We start from the raw sequence: 14,138 nt of genomic DNA on the forward strand, positions 1-14,138 counted from the left end.
TCTAAAAGAAACAGACTGTGTAGTTGTGGCACGCCGCATTCACGCTTACCTGAGCGATATCATCTCATAGAAAACAATGACAACAAAGGAAATGGCAGAGTACAGTAATGCGGAAGTCCCTAGGACCTCAATACGCAAAATCCCAAGAAAAAAAAACACCCATGGCTCTTCTTTCCTCATGAAAGTACCCCAAAATGACTTGCCCGCCTCTCCAGCCCATTCGCACAATCAATCCTAAAACTCCTCGAAAAAGGCCGGCTAATCAGTATATTCTTTATCCCCCTCCTCGCCCCCTTCCCCGCCACCTGCTCTTGCACAGGCTGCACCTGCTCCGGCATCTGCGGCAACGCCGTCAACTCGTCGTCTCTGCTCTGCACCGTTGGCGCCAGTCTACTGCGCGCGGTTTTGGGCGGCGAGTGGAGGAGTGGTGGAAAAGGGATTTTGACGTGTTCGTACTCGACTATTTGCTCTTTTATGTCGCTTACTGTGTCGTGGGCGGGGGTTGGGCGGGTGAGTAGTGTTGCTTCTGAAGGTTTTTTGGTGAGAGTGCGGTGGTTGTGGGGTGCAGCTTGTTGTGTGGTGTTATGAGGGGACTTGGAGGGAGGCGCTGGGGGTCGGGAGGGTTTGTAGACTTTTGGAGCTTCGGAGGGGTGCCTTTGCTGTCGATGCTGTTTTTGTTGTTGTTTTTGCGATTGCAGGGACGGTTTGGAACTTCTTGGGACGGTTTCGAGGAGGTCGAAGTTGAAGTTGAAGCCGGAGAAGCGGCTGGGTGATTTCCAGAATTCGGGCTTGTTGGTAGGGGTGACGGAGAGGCCTGATGCTTGGTGTTGGGCTGCTGGATTGACGAGTATCTTCTCTTCTACAGGTTTGGTTTGAGAAGCTACTCGTTGTGTGGTGGTAGTGGTGGCGCCGCTTGCGCACGATTCTGGGGCGCTGCTGTTACTCTTGTACAAGACATGTTCGAGCTGGAGGATCCGCGATTGCATGTCGAGCATCGTTTGTCTTTGCGTCGCGAGTTCCAATTGGGCGTTCTGGACTATTTCCACCAGCATCCGATTTGTTTGTCGCAATTCATTCTTGCTTGAGGAGACATCTGAAGGGCGCCCTGGTCTCGACGGCTGAGGCTTCGAATGCGAAGTTTGATACGCGGCAGCGATGGAACCTTCAGTGCCACTAAGCAAGTCAAGCATTGTTGCGCCCGATAGATTTGCCTTGTGGCTGGATGAGTGCTTGGAGGATTTGGAGTCATTGAGATATTTGGCATAGTCGAGGTTTGAAGTATTCACAGAGTCGATGCGAATGTCCATTGCCTGGGGCGATTTTAGAGACAAAAGGAGACGGAAGAGAAACAGTGACAGGCGAAAAGATTGGCATCTGCAGCCTTCAATAGCTATTTCGAGGTTTCAGGAAAGAAGCAATGTTTCCTCGGTTATTTGCAATCATCACACACTGGCTCTTCACACTGCTGCCATTCTATTCGTAAGCATGCAAGATGTTAAGATTATTGATGGCCGCCGAAGCGTACCGGGCGCTGCTATTGGCATGGCTATTGGCCAGATGATGGTTCTCAGGCTTTATTTCACTGCATAGCGCCATCTCCAGAGCGCGACACGGTAGATAAAACAATATAAGACAATGGTGTCGGGATTGTCCTGGCGTTGCGTGTTTCAGTGGTTGGGTGTTGCTGTTTCAGTCAGCGACGAAGGAATGGCTAGTCGCGAGCAAGTGACGAATTAGAAACAGCGCTATTTCTACCTGGGTAAGGAGCGCACCTGTCGTTGCTCTTTTGTTCAACAGTGCTTTTGTACACCATGTCTTGTTTTGCCAGAGCTGCATGCAAATATTTCTTTTTGCTCGTTTCCACAGTATACGATGGCGTCATAAGCGACAATCGTTCAGGAGCAAGAACCGAGCATGGCCCAAGGGCGCCAGGGCTAGACCAAGTAGGCTGAAGCCCTTTACAAAATAAATTCTCGCTTAACCAAGATCTGAAGCCTGGCCCTTTTACGAGTCCTCTGTCTCTCGTGGTACGTGCGACAAGGTTCGGCTTGTTCCTCAAGGTTATTCCTTGGTAGTTTTGTCCCTTGATTCACGATTCTCACTTGATCATCCAACTTTCATCCAACGGGAATGTCGCGTGAGTCCTGGGCGAAGCTTTTTGACTATATGTTCAGTGAAATATTGCCTATACGATCTTGCTTGTCGGCTCCAAAGGCCACCTTTGGCGAATGGAATTCCCAGTCCCATCAGCGGGTGAGACAGCAAAGCTACCTGACGAGCGCTAGTGAAACAAAGAACCAGAAGAATATCAACCCAGAGCGAAAATAAAATCCAGTACTTAGATTTCAAGATGAAATTACAAGGAATAGATGCTGTAAGGACTCTTCTATTGATTGGCGCTGAAAAGCCACGCCTCGTTTTTTATTTGCCTTGAATATCCCCAACCTCTAGCTTCCTTGTGTTTCTGAGTAATTCAGATCACATGGTGATGTTCGATATTCTAAATTGAGTCACTCTCTCACATTTCCTCCAAGAAACTCGACGTCCAAAGCTTATCGAAATTAACTCCCGCTACCTTGAACCCTGATTCTGGGCGACGACCATGAGTCGTGGGTTTCTGAATGTATACGATCAAATTACCAAATTAGGCATCAACTGTAAATGCAAGCTATATGCACTTGAGTGAATTCAAAATAGTATTGGTGAAAGAACAATTACATAAAGGTAAGGTCACGTGATAAGTAACATTCCTCCGTCCATGGTTGCAGCCTAGCAACCTACTCTCCAACCGCATTGAACACCAAACTAGTTCATCGGCATCTATCATGACGCAACTTTCCCGTTAGAAACAAGAATGTAGGTCATCTCGGACATAAGTGGAAGTTGGTCAGATCTGATCGCAACCTGGTTTTATTGTTGACGTTTCAAGGGAAACATTCATCGTCACGTCATAATCCCCATTCAATAGCATACCAAAGCATCAGACTTGTTGCGATGGTGATAGCAACGTCTTTCATCGCACATTCCGACACGGAATTTGGATTTCCGACAAATAAAAGAAGATTTGCATAAGGATATACAAAAAGTCAAGCAGGTTATCCCCTTCAGAGAAGTGTCATCCCAGCTTCCTCATATTCATTGATTACGATAGGTTAAAAACTTCCGTGTTCTTGAAAACCTGGTGATGACCGAAGTATGGGTCGGTAACTCTCACAGTTTACTTTCGGTGTTGACGTGCGTGAGTCTTACATGTCCTCGTGTACGCCATGCGCTTCGTGATTGGGTGTTTACCCTACCAATGCACAAGTAATCGGCAAAATCCATGACTTGATTGTGTTTTGCATTCAATGACGAAAGCCCAAAAATCAAGTTCTATACAGTAGCTAATACGGTTCACATCTATCCACAGCGAACGCGACAGCTGCCAGCACTCCAAGCCCGGTCCACATACTGACACGAGCTGTGCCGAGTGAGACACATATTACCCGGATGCTTACATGTATTCTCAGTCACCCCTTTTCCATTAGAATTCTGATATAGACCACTATGCTCATTCGACTGTAAGCTTGCCTGGTTGTATACCGCCAGTATGCCCCTGATAGCCAGCTTGGTCCGGCTCGGCTGGAAAGGGTTACTTTGGTGAAAATCATCAGACTCGCATGGGGTGCTCCTGATGCAGGGTTAATACATCGAACAGCGAAATCAGGACGCATATTTGCAGCTTTATGTGTATATTCATATTCGTGTTCATTTTACAGCATGAGCGTCCGATCCATGAATGGAGTTATGCGACCGCGTCCAACTACGAGTACTAAGCGGATGCCTCCCATTTATGCCCAATAGTCAGCAATTTCCCTAGGGCATTCTGTGTACTAGGGTTACGCCTCTCAACATTCTCAACTGCCGAGGCGAGATATTGAAAGAACGACAGTATAGTTGCTGGACATGCATGGGAATGAGGAATTGCCGCTGCCAATTGCGGTGAGGATGATTACAGCCTTGGATCTCAACGATCATCTAAGAGTAAGCACTACAGGGAATACGGATTGAATGCTGGGGTGGTGGTATTACAGATCTGCACCTCCGTAACTTTAATGACAACAACGCACCGAGAACGAGACGTATAAATAACCAAACTCCGTAGTGATACAATGGAGGGAAGATTGCTTTCCTTTACGGATCCTGCGCTGCCACCATGGTTCATCTTATACCTGCTCTCACCACTGCCTTTTTGGCTTCTAATGTATTCGCACACGGCGATATCCATAAGGAAATTTTGAGAAGACATGCTCATCTCAACCATCCGGAGCGTCGAAGCATCCTAGATTGCAAGCGTAGTCTTGTAGATTCTGGGTGGGTCAGAGAGCAGCACCAAAGGCGCGAGGACAGGCTTCATGAACTGCGAGTCGAAGCCGGCTTTGCACAAGCACACGAGTTGGTTCGTCGCGACTCTGTAGAAGTGGAATTGAGCTACGGTAAAAAGGGCGCATGCACGCTTGATATCGAGCAGACTGACGGCCCTTTCTGTGAGTTCCTCAATCCAGGAGACGAAAAGTGTGTCTGCTAACGCATCTTGAGATATTTCCGGCGAACTCGTTCGGCAGAATATCTTGTCTGGTCAGGAAGGCCCTAAAGCACATGTCGACATTAATTTGATCGACGTACGGGATTGCAGTCCTATCAAAGGTGCTTATATAGAGCTTTGGGGAACTAACGCGACTGGTGTCTACTCCGGCGTGCACTCCGCTGTCAACGGCGACGGCTCCTCGGACCTTTCTTCAAATGCCCTGCGTGGTGTACAACCGACGAATGTTGATGGCACCGCTTCCTTCATCACACTCATTCCAGGATACTATGGTGGCCGTACAAATCATCTGCACAGTAAGACACCCATTTACACCTCCATATTCCAACGCTAATGATCTTAGCTGTCGTTCACCATCACGCCAAACTCCTTCCTAACAACACTATCGAAGGCGGTACCATCACCCACGTTGGTCAATTTTACTTTGAACAGGAATTCATCAACGATCTCAACAAGATATATCCCTACACCTTGAACAGGCAATACCAAATTGGAAATGACATGGATGCACTCTTTATCTACTACGCTAATCACACTGAGAACCCATTCATGAAGGTCTCGAAGATTGGCAAAACTTATGAGGACGGGTTGTATGCAACGATTGACGTGGGCATTGATCCTCATGCAATTCAGAATTGGACGTCTCCTGTCGGGAAGTGGACTGCTGAAGGTACTGTGGAGGACCCAGATAGTAAATACGCGGGTTGGCCAGGCACACCTCAAGCCGCCGCGCCTTCACCATCCCCATCACCGTCCTCAGATGCGTAGAAGGGTGGCTCTGAGACTTAGAATTTGTAATAAGGCAAACTGCTCAAACACAACATGACGCAGGCAATAGTTCACTTCTTCCGCTCACTTCTCTTCGAGAGACTGAACTTTAGATACCGCACATAGCTAGCTAATAGGACAAAATAACTCATGGCTTGCGCGGATGATCCGCCATGTCGGGTTCAAGATTCCGAGCTCGTATGCCCGTGCCTTGAAAGTATGTAAGATGACAACACGACGTGGCTGAGAATGCAGAGACACGGTGAGCAAAGTGCCGAACTCAGGGGCGACTACTTACGTACTACCTGTAAGTATGCCAAGACCTCCCCACATTGACCCTCCGCCTGCACCGATCCGTGCGGCGGGGACTGTTCCCTTTTCCCACACCATGGTGATTTCAATAAATGCATCGAGTAACGGTTGAGACGAATTTGTATGTTCTGGCTATACGCGATACGTGAGATGCGTCTCAAAGCCCATTGGTACGTATTTGCTGTTCTAGATGCTACTGATTTTGTGATACAAGTCGCTCTTCGCTACTCCTAGAGTAAATCATGAGTTTACCGGATGGTGTTGTAGCTCTAGGATGTGAATGCGGAGTATAATAGCAGTGGATTCATGACCCTGCTTTTGATCAATAAGCACCTGGTATCTTCCCTCCTTTCCATGACGTTTCCACATATGACCCTCTTCGCTCAACGTGGGTCTACACCAACAGAATGGCGACCCTGCACCACCAAATCGACTGGCGATTACAGCTCGAGCGCTGTTATATGCACATATTGTATATGCATTATCTTGGTAAAGTACCTCAATATGAGCGGTCAAGGCTGGTCTATTCGTGTCACTCTCATTACAAAGATCTTTAGTCCCAGATGGGGTCTACTGAGCATGCCTTAAACGACAGATGCATTTGAGATAATTACACCCACAAGTCTAATGCGTCTACCTCTTGCGTCACTGTTCTTTCTAGCGATAATTGATTCAAATGAGAGCCTATTGCACATATGACACAATCTACAGCTATATATTGTCAACGGTATTCTTATACGAAGTTCCGCTCTGTATTTCCGCCGCGTTAACACGCCCGTTCAACTTCTCAATCACACCTGCTATCTGGAATGACGAAAATAATCCGCTTCGCCTGCAATGTCCTGCCAGTCTTCGCCCTCATAGGGAAAATCAGCGCAAAGCATGATGAATCAGGTCTATTTGAACCATTTCCCGACTGGCGCATCGAGTATAGATCGTTGTTACATCCCCCTCTAGGCGAAACCCCCGCTATCTGGCTGGCAGCACAAAGTCTCTTGGTCGAGTTGATGGGTGCATTCGAAACCAAAGACTATGGGCTTTGGCCTGATATGACTCCCGTCGGCAAGTTGCCAGGAGAAGGCGCCGGCGGGTACCTGGCTGCCCTCTTGCTCCCTGAGGATGACGTCAGATTTTTCTACAGCCACCGACAAAACAGCTCCTTAAGCTACCCAGCTCGTGTCTGTGTAGATATCCTGGAGACCTCGATGAAGATGAAAAAGGTTCCTCAGACGAGTGATGCGCTCGCCTTCGGCTCAAGCTACATCTTCGGAAATGGTTTCGTTACCGGATTTTCAAAATCCGTCTGCAAGGTTTTGAATCCTGATATGGTTAAGACCATGAGGAAGAAGGCGAAGAAGAAGTCGAAGAAGAAGACTAAGATCGATCATCAAAATCTCAATGCTGCACTCAATGCTGGATTCAATAAGCTTACCAACGCGCTTTTTCTTGGCTTGGGTACTGATGTAACTGACACAGCCCTATTCGTATCTCAATTGGAAACACGCCTCCGATACATCGACCGCTCCCAAAACCTGGAAAGAACTTATGGGCGTCTCTTGAGCGACTTTACGTCTCAACAAACGCAGTTTACCTCGATTGCAGCTCACCAGCCTAACGCGTCGAAATCACTCAGGGAATTCAACAAGCTGAGCTGCAATGCTTTGTCACGACTGCCGCACAGAGACATGAAAATCAACCTCGCACAATGGCACGAGACCGAGAATGCGACCGCTATGGTCGGAATGTTTGCCGAGATGTCGATTAAGTCCCTGGAGCTTGCAACGCCTATCGGTGGTAGTATTCAAGTAGTTGCACAAAGCGCGATAATGACCATGACAAATGTGCTTCAAAAGTTTGGAACGGTACCATACAGTTTCCTGAATGGGAGATCCTTTGAGAACTCAGAGCCAAGGGTTCAGTTGATGAAGAGGAAGAAGGATGTACCTGTGACCATATACGAGTCGACAAGTTTACTGCCTCCTGTGTCCTCTACCAGCTCTTATTCTGAGCCTCAGATAGCATCACACCCAAGTACCAAGATCGAAAACACCACATTGGAAACCGCCATTGCCAATTCCTCAGCCTCTCAACCATCTCGCACAGCCACTGCAACCCCTCAAGACGAGAAACTGAAACCTACAACCACTGTTCCCACCACCTTCGCGAAGCGACCACCCTTCTTCCTCAATTTCTGGCAGTCCCACCCTATCCTCGACAAAGACTTTACCCCCACCATTATCGCTACGCGGTCTCCACCCGGCGAAGTCATGCCCACACCCTTCGATGCCGCACGGGTTGTCCCAGGCATGCGGCGTCCCGGTGTCATCACCGATAAAAGCATACCAATGCTAACCGCAGTGCCTACCATCTTGAGAAGCACGCCGACGATGGAAATCGTGGCGAAGATTGAGACGGCGACGGTGACGACGACGGGTCCTCGCCTTATCCGCGACATGCTTCGTACGTGACACCCGAACTTTCCGCATATGCGTTTGTATGGTACGGTGAGGCAGTGGGTTGGTGGGATGTGGGTGGTGGTGCTTGCTTTCTTGTATTTCTTTTTCATTATGGAGGAAAGAATGGGTGAGAATGGACTTGCTGGAGCTGTCTTTGTTTGATGGGGGCTGCTGGTTTTGGTTTAGAGATAGAAGACTTGAATGTCTCTTTCTAGATTGCCTAATTGTATAAGATTCGATTGCTTGTTTGTTCATGCGCTCTTGATGCATATGAGGTATGTTCTACCGGGGGTTGAATGCCGATGGAGGATCGAGCAGATATTCTTCTATAGGGCTATCTCAGGGGTCCACGGCCCAATGGTATATCGATTGTATATCTGGAAACATCTGGGGAACCACGAAGTATCACACATATGATCCATATTTTTTATCTACACCTTTTAAGATCGCGCCAGATAGTACAGCTGCTACCCAGCGCTGCTCATTTCCATGAAAGCACTATACACGCTCATTGACACTGCACAGCATCGGATGCTTAGCGACAGGTACCGTGAATGAAACTATTTTATTGCCGAGAGCCATTTATCGTACCGAAAAGATCCTCTCAAACACTCAGAACAACTACTCGATACAAAATCCCACGAAAAACTTCCTAACCCCCCACTCAAAAATTATACAAGCACAAACCCCCACTTACTCCTTTACCCGTGCATTCCAACCCCTCACAACTTCGCCTCCACCGCCACCGCACTCTCCTTCGCCCTTGCCCCTGTAAAATCAACCCCAGCAGTCGGCTGCACCGTCCCACTCTTATTCAAAATCCTCAACTTCCGCAACCGCGAGATCGGCTCATCATCATCCTGCTCACGGATATAAAACGCCCAATCAGCCGTCGGATCAATCTCCGTCTGCGAATACCCATTGCCCAGCCAATTAAACCTATTGCCCGTGTACTTGACGTCCCAGTCGTCCATGCGCAGCTCCATTAGCGCCTCGATGTAGTGGAGTGTTGAGCCAGGCCAGAGCGCGGTTACGGGGCCATCGGGGCCGAGGGATTTGTACCATGAGCGGCAGGGATCGTTCCATACTGTCTTCTTCATGAATTCGTCTTTGAAGGCGATGAAATCGTCGATTGCTTCTGCTTTTGGTGCGAATGACGATATGTTGTGGGTTTGGAAGCGGTCGATGAGCTTGCACATGTAGTCGGCTTGGGCTTCGATGGCACTCAAGACGGGTCCGTTGCCAATGGGGCAGTTGGGGCCGAGGAAGACGAGGTAGTTGGGGAAGTCGGCGGCGGCGAGGCCGAAGTAGGAGCGTGGTTCTTTGGTCCAGGCGTCTTGGAGATTGGTTCCTGAGGAGTTTATGATGGGGAAGCGTGGTTTGAAGGATGTGTTGAAGCCGGTAGCGCAGATGAGGACGTCGACGGGGTACTCGTTGCCGTCGTCGCAGAGACAGCCACGCTCAGTTATTGAGTTGATCTCGCCGTATACGGTTTGTACATTTGGCTTGCCCAGGGCTTCGAGGTAGCCAACACCAGGTGTTAATCGTCTGCAGCCGGCTTGCCAATCTGGAATGAGGCGCTTCCTAAGGTATTCATCTTTTAGCTTTTCCGACATTTGCTCCCGGAAATAAGCTTCGGTTTCATTGTGTATGTTTGTGTTTTTGAGGAAGACGCCAAATTGGCCATTGAGGCCTCGCTCAATATCTTTGCGGTAATCGCGCAAGACCCCGGGTTGTGTAGCAAATGCTAGCTTTTCACTTTCAGAGAAGACATGTTGCTCAAGACCCTGAACAGGAGAAACCCAAGCCGGCTCTCGAATGAATGTTATCACTTTCTTTACATATGGTTGGATTGTTGGAAGAACTTGGATGCCGGAAGAGCTTTGGTGGGGTTAGCGTATGCTAGTTATTGGAAAGTACAGAAGACTCACCCATTTCCAATAAGACCAACGTTCTTGCCTCTCAGGTCAATACTCTCATCCCAATTTGCAGTGTGAAGTAGTGTGCCTTTGTATTTTTCCAGACCTGGTATAGCGGGCCATTGCCAGTTGTTCAGAATGCCTCCAGCATTCACTAAGATATCACAATGGTCATCCACTATTCTGTCAGTCTCGAGGTCTTTGATTTGCACATTGTAGCCTCCTTTTTGCTGGTTCCATTGTGCACCAATAACCTGGTGTTGGGTCTTGACATATTTATGGAGTCCGAACTTTGATGCAAAGTCGTTGAAGTATGTGTATATCTCTTTGGAACTGGCGTAGACAGCCGACCAGTCAAGCTTCGGAAAGAAAGACCACGTATAGTTGTGAGAAGGCACATCGCATGCACATCTGCGATTGAAAATTAGTAATCGCCTTGATTTTCCATAGATAGGTTAGAAGGGCGAGTTGTGGGGCCAGAGTAGCATTGTCCCCGCACCCCAAGATCTTAGCCGGTACTTACCCCGGATATTGGTTTTCATACCAAGTGCCCGACACTTCAGGATTTTTCTCGTAGACCTGAAGACTGTAGTTGGAAAAATGTCTTTGCAGCTTGTATGCCATCAGGAGACCTGAAGCACCAGCACCGATACATATGACCCGGACATGGCGTTGCGCGTGAATTGGTCCTTGTAATCGATGTCGAGCATCCGATTCTGGACTGGCTGATGATGGGATGATAAATCCGTCTGCCATTGTGTCAAGATGTTATGTGACTCGACAAAGGAGCTTTGAGGGAAGACAGGATAATCAACGGCTTTGACCAGAGATATACAGGTTCTTAAATTCTATTGTTGTGACAGGACTACAACGCCCTGCTCTCAAAGAGTCAGACATGCGATCGATCGCTCCACAATCCGAGTCAGGCTAGTCATGCGTCAAAATCTGGGGTTCGGCTAAGTGCGTTCAAATTCATACCGGGGAATCATTTAGTGTGGATGACTCGTAATAAGGAGAAAAGATGCAAGTGACTCCCTGTAGCATGACGTGGCAAACGATTTCCGTAGCTAGGTAATCATTACATGACACGGCAACTCGAAAACTGACCCTTGAAAGTTGGACCGGATATCAGTGGGCGATTCATGCGAGCCCTGGATAGGCAGCACGATAGATTTGTTGGAGTGTAGTGGCAAATGTAAATCTCCAAGTGAGATGGAGCTAGCAGTTACAGTTGGGGTGGAGAAAACAAGTCTGCCGAGATGACCCCGACTTTGGTGAACGTTGTTGGCAAACACTTTTCGTACATATGCAGAAGATATAATAATGTATTGAATGGTCGGCCAAGGACTGGATGAATGCACTTGCTCCGGTCTTTATGAGACTGTGTATCCACCGTCTGCAACCAAATTGGCCCCAATAATGTAACTAGCCGCATCGGAATGCAGAAACGCAATGCAATCGCCAATCTCTTCCATCTCTGAATAGCGGTGAATTGGGACCTTCAACCTCTCTTGCTCTATCATGTCGCCTTTACTCATGGTTTCACGGACCAGCGGTGTTAATACGTAGCCAGGAGATATGGCATTGATTCTGATGCCTTTGTGGGCGAAGGCGAGCGCATCAGCTTTGGTAAGGCCGACAACTGCATGTTTGCTTGTAGCGTATGCTGTAGCCGGGACATTAAGCGGCGGTGCTACCACACCATACATGGACGCTACGTTAACGATGGACCCCCGATAGGAGCGATAAGAGTCCAATAATTTGTCTTGCTTCAACATCTGCCGGATCTGGGCGCGCTGACATTGCCAGACAGCAATTGTATTGACAGACACAATCTTCTCAAAGTCGTCCCTTGGTATCTGATCCGACGTCTTGATCATGCCACCGATGCCCGCATTATTGATCGCGTAGTCCAATCTACCGAATTCTTTGACGGTCTTTTCTATGCTATCATCAACAGCCTTTTCATCGGTAACGTCTAACTCGAACTCTTTGACCAAGACATCAGGCGATATTTTGTTTAGTTCGCTGACTGTCTTTGATACGGGGTTGCGATCGACGAGGGCGAATGAGCGCACTCCCTGCCTTGCAAGAGCATATGCAGTGTGCTGTCCGATGCCTTGATCGTGTTAGCCACAAGAACTACGAGGTCCGACGTATCAGTCTGTTGGACATACCAGAGCCAGCACCAGTAATGTATGCGACTCCCTTCAAGACGAATGACATGGCAACAGGATTAGTGTAAAGTTGCAAATTACGCGCTTTTGTACAGGTATCGAATTCCAGTACTATGTGTACAAGCAACCGTTTCACCAGCTGTCTTCACTACATCCCCGCTAGTTGATTAGAACTAGCATCGTACAAGCTGCAACTCGGGAAGTTGTTCATATGTCCGCATCTCTAGAGGGTAAGGCGCGATGCCGGGTGATGCCGCTCTCGCGGGGTAGATGGGCATTGGGGAAGGTCGGATGATCTTTTCCCGATGATCGTGGGCCTGAATGAACCTAGTCCGCTGCACGTATGCTGTTTATTTCATTGTAGATGGAGTAAGACGATTACCAATGCCACGTAGGTTTGAAAGCGGCGATCTATCAGGATAAATTGAAGTTGGCCATGTCTACCACGCAGTGGTGTGACGCAGCAGTTTCGCGTACATAGTAATTTCAGTACTGTGCGAAGATTTTTGGTCAAGCCTTGTTTTAGTGTTCCATTAGAATCCCCCGTCTGAAACTGCTTTGGAAGATCACAAAAAGGGGTTGTTGGTTGCTGGTATGGCCATAGGTGATGCACGTGACTTCGTGTCGCTAGCGCGGCTATGCACAACATCCACCGCCACACTCCCCATACCCTTGCCCACATCCCCCTCATCAACGCGATGCGCACCCCACAATGACACCAACCCCGCACAGGATCGCGCAAACCTCGACCGAAGTCAAGCGGCAGCACAAAAAAAATGGCCCGGTTCTCAGTGAGCGGCAAAGGAAGCAGCTGGAGCGCGAGTTGGAGTTGAACAAGCGGGCCACATATGCGCGAGAGGCCGAAGAGCGCCGTAAAGCCGCGAAAAAGAAGCGCACGGAGAAAGAAGCAAAGGAAGCCGCAGCCCGAAAGCAGCTGGGGGTTGGATTGGCGACGCAGCTGATTGGATATAGCCACACCCAGGCGCAGCTGAAAAATGGGATGGAATCTTTTCTTGGGTTGAATAAGAAAAGAAACGATGACGAAAAACGCAAAAAGGAGTTGGAACTCACAAGAAAGTTAGAGGAGGCGGTTGCCAATCTGGAAAAGGAGCCATGGGATAATGACGAGGAAGACGAGGATAAGGACCTTGACCTGCCTCAGTCGAATGCTTCATTGGGCGAACAATGGGCGGACGACGACTTGGACGACGACTCTCTTTTGGAAGCACACAACCTAGTTATGTCAGATTCAGCTGAGGAAATCCCTGCGAATGCACCGCCACCATTACCACCACCACCTACCGCTCAAATCACACCAGGTCCGCTACTCGCCCCGATTACGCCAAAGCCTGGTCCTGTCAAGGAGGACCTCGATTTCACCCGCACCCATGGACCCATAAATAAAACAGTAGAGGCTACTCTGGATAAACTGGCTGGGTCTACGATAGAATTTCTCTCCCAGGATGTCTCGTTAAAGATGCACGAATGGGACCCGGCTCTAGGGCTATTGCATAAACTGAATCCTGTGGGACTACCACCGCATCGTCTACGTCTCAGAGTCGGCTGCGTTGTTACTGTACTTAGAGACTTACATACGAGCAGTCAGTTATCGAAGAGTCAACATCTTCGTATTCTGCGATCTGAGAATGACCGGCTGGAATGTTTGGTCTTGGATGGACGGCTAAAAGGCACCAAAACATTCCTTACTCGGGTTTCCTTCTGCGCAAAATACAGGAACTTGGACCAATATCCATTTCAACGCACACAATTTCCCATCTGCGTCGCCATCAATTACACGTCATCTCAACCGCCACGAGACACACCGCAAGCTGGGTTCAAGCTACCTTCTATTCCAGGTCGGATATCGCCTCCTATTTTATCCCGAAAGACGACACCACCAGGGCTACGAGCAAAGCCTCAA

The 14,138-nt window shown here is 48.6% G+C and overlaps 5 protein-coding genes across 5 annotated transcripts; 2 read left to right on the plus strand and 3 right to left on the minus strand.

Moving 5' to 3' along the window:
- Nucleotides 1-176: 176 nt before the first annotated feature.
- On the minus strand, nucleotides 177-1,307 carry COCVIDRAFT_21687 (hypothetical protein; the record flags this gene model as incomplete). The annotated part of the gene is made up of 1 exon (XM_014707093.1): nucleotides 177-1,307. The coding sequence occupies one exon, from the start codon at nucleotides 1,305-1,307 to the stop codon at nucleotides 177-179; it is 1,131 nt and encodes a 376-aa protein (XP_014562579.1).
- Nucleotides 1,308-4,195: 2,888 nt separating this feature from the next.
- On the plus strand, nucleotides 4,196-5,353 carry COCVIDRAFT_21688 (hypothetical protein; the record flags this gene model as incomplete). The annotated part of the gene is made up of 3 exons (XM_014707094.1): nucleotides 4,196-4,526; nucleotides 4,579-4,881; nucleotides 4,929-5,353. 3 exons carry the CDS (start codon nucleotides 4,196-4,198, stop codon nucleotides 5,351-5,353), a joined length of 1,059 nt encoding a protein of 352 aa, XP_014562580.1.
- Nucleotides 5,354-6,474: 1,121 nt separating this feature from the next.
- On the plus strand, nucleotides 6,475-8,353 carry COCVIDRAFT_11143 (hypothetical protein; the record flags this gene model as incomplete). The annotated part of the gene is made up of 2 exons (XM_014707017.1): nucleotides 6,475-8,125; nucleotides 8,337-8,353. 2 exons carry the CDS (start codon nucleotides 6,475-6,477, stop codon nucleotides 8,351-8,353), a joined length of 1,668 nt encoding a protein of 555 aa, XP_014562503.1.
- Nucleotides 8,354-8,843: 490 nt separating this feature from the next.
- Nucleotides 8,844-10,796, minus strand: COCVIDRAFT_83549 (hypothetical protein; the record flags this gene model as incomplete). The annotated part of the gene is made up of 3 exons (XM_014707326.1): nucleotides 8,844-10,002; nucleotides 10,053-10,451; nucleotides 10,564-10,796. 3 exons carry the CDS (start codon nucleotides 10,794-10,796, stop codon nucleotides 8,844-8,846), a joined length of 1,791 nt encoding a protein of 596 aa, XP_014562812.1.
- Nucleotides 10,797-11,413: 617 nt separating this feature from the next.
- Nucleotides 11,414-12,266, minus strand: COCVIDRAFT_21691 (hypothetical protein; the record flags this gene model as incomplete). The annotated part of the gene is made up of 2 exons (XM_014707095.1): nucleotides 11,414-12,159; nucleotides 12,218-12,266. The coding sequence occupies 2 exons, from the start codon at nucleotides 12,264-12,266 to the stop codon at nucleotides 11,414-11,416; spliced, it is 795 nt and encodes a 264-aa protein (XP_014562581.1).
- Between the last annotated feature and the right edge of the window lie 1,872 nt (nucleotides 12,267-14,138).

Source organism: Bipolaris victoriae (assembly GCF_000527765.1).
Source record: "Bipolaris victoriae FI3 unplaced genomic scaffold scaffold_0, whole genome shotgun sequence".
NCBI lineage: Eukaryota > Fungi > Ascomycota > Dothideomycetes > Pleosporales > Pleosporaceae > Bipolaris > Bipolaris victoriae.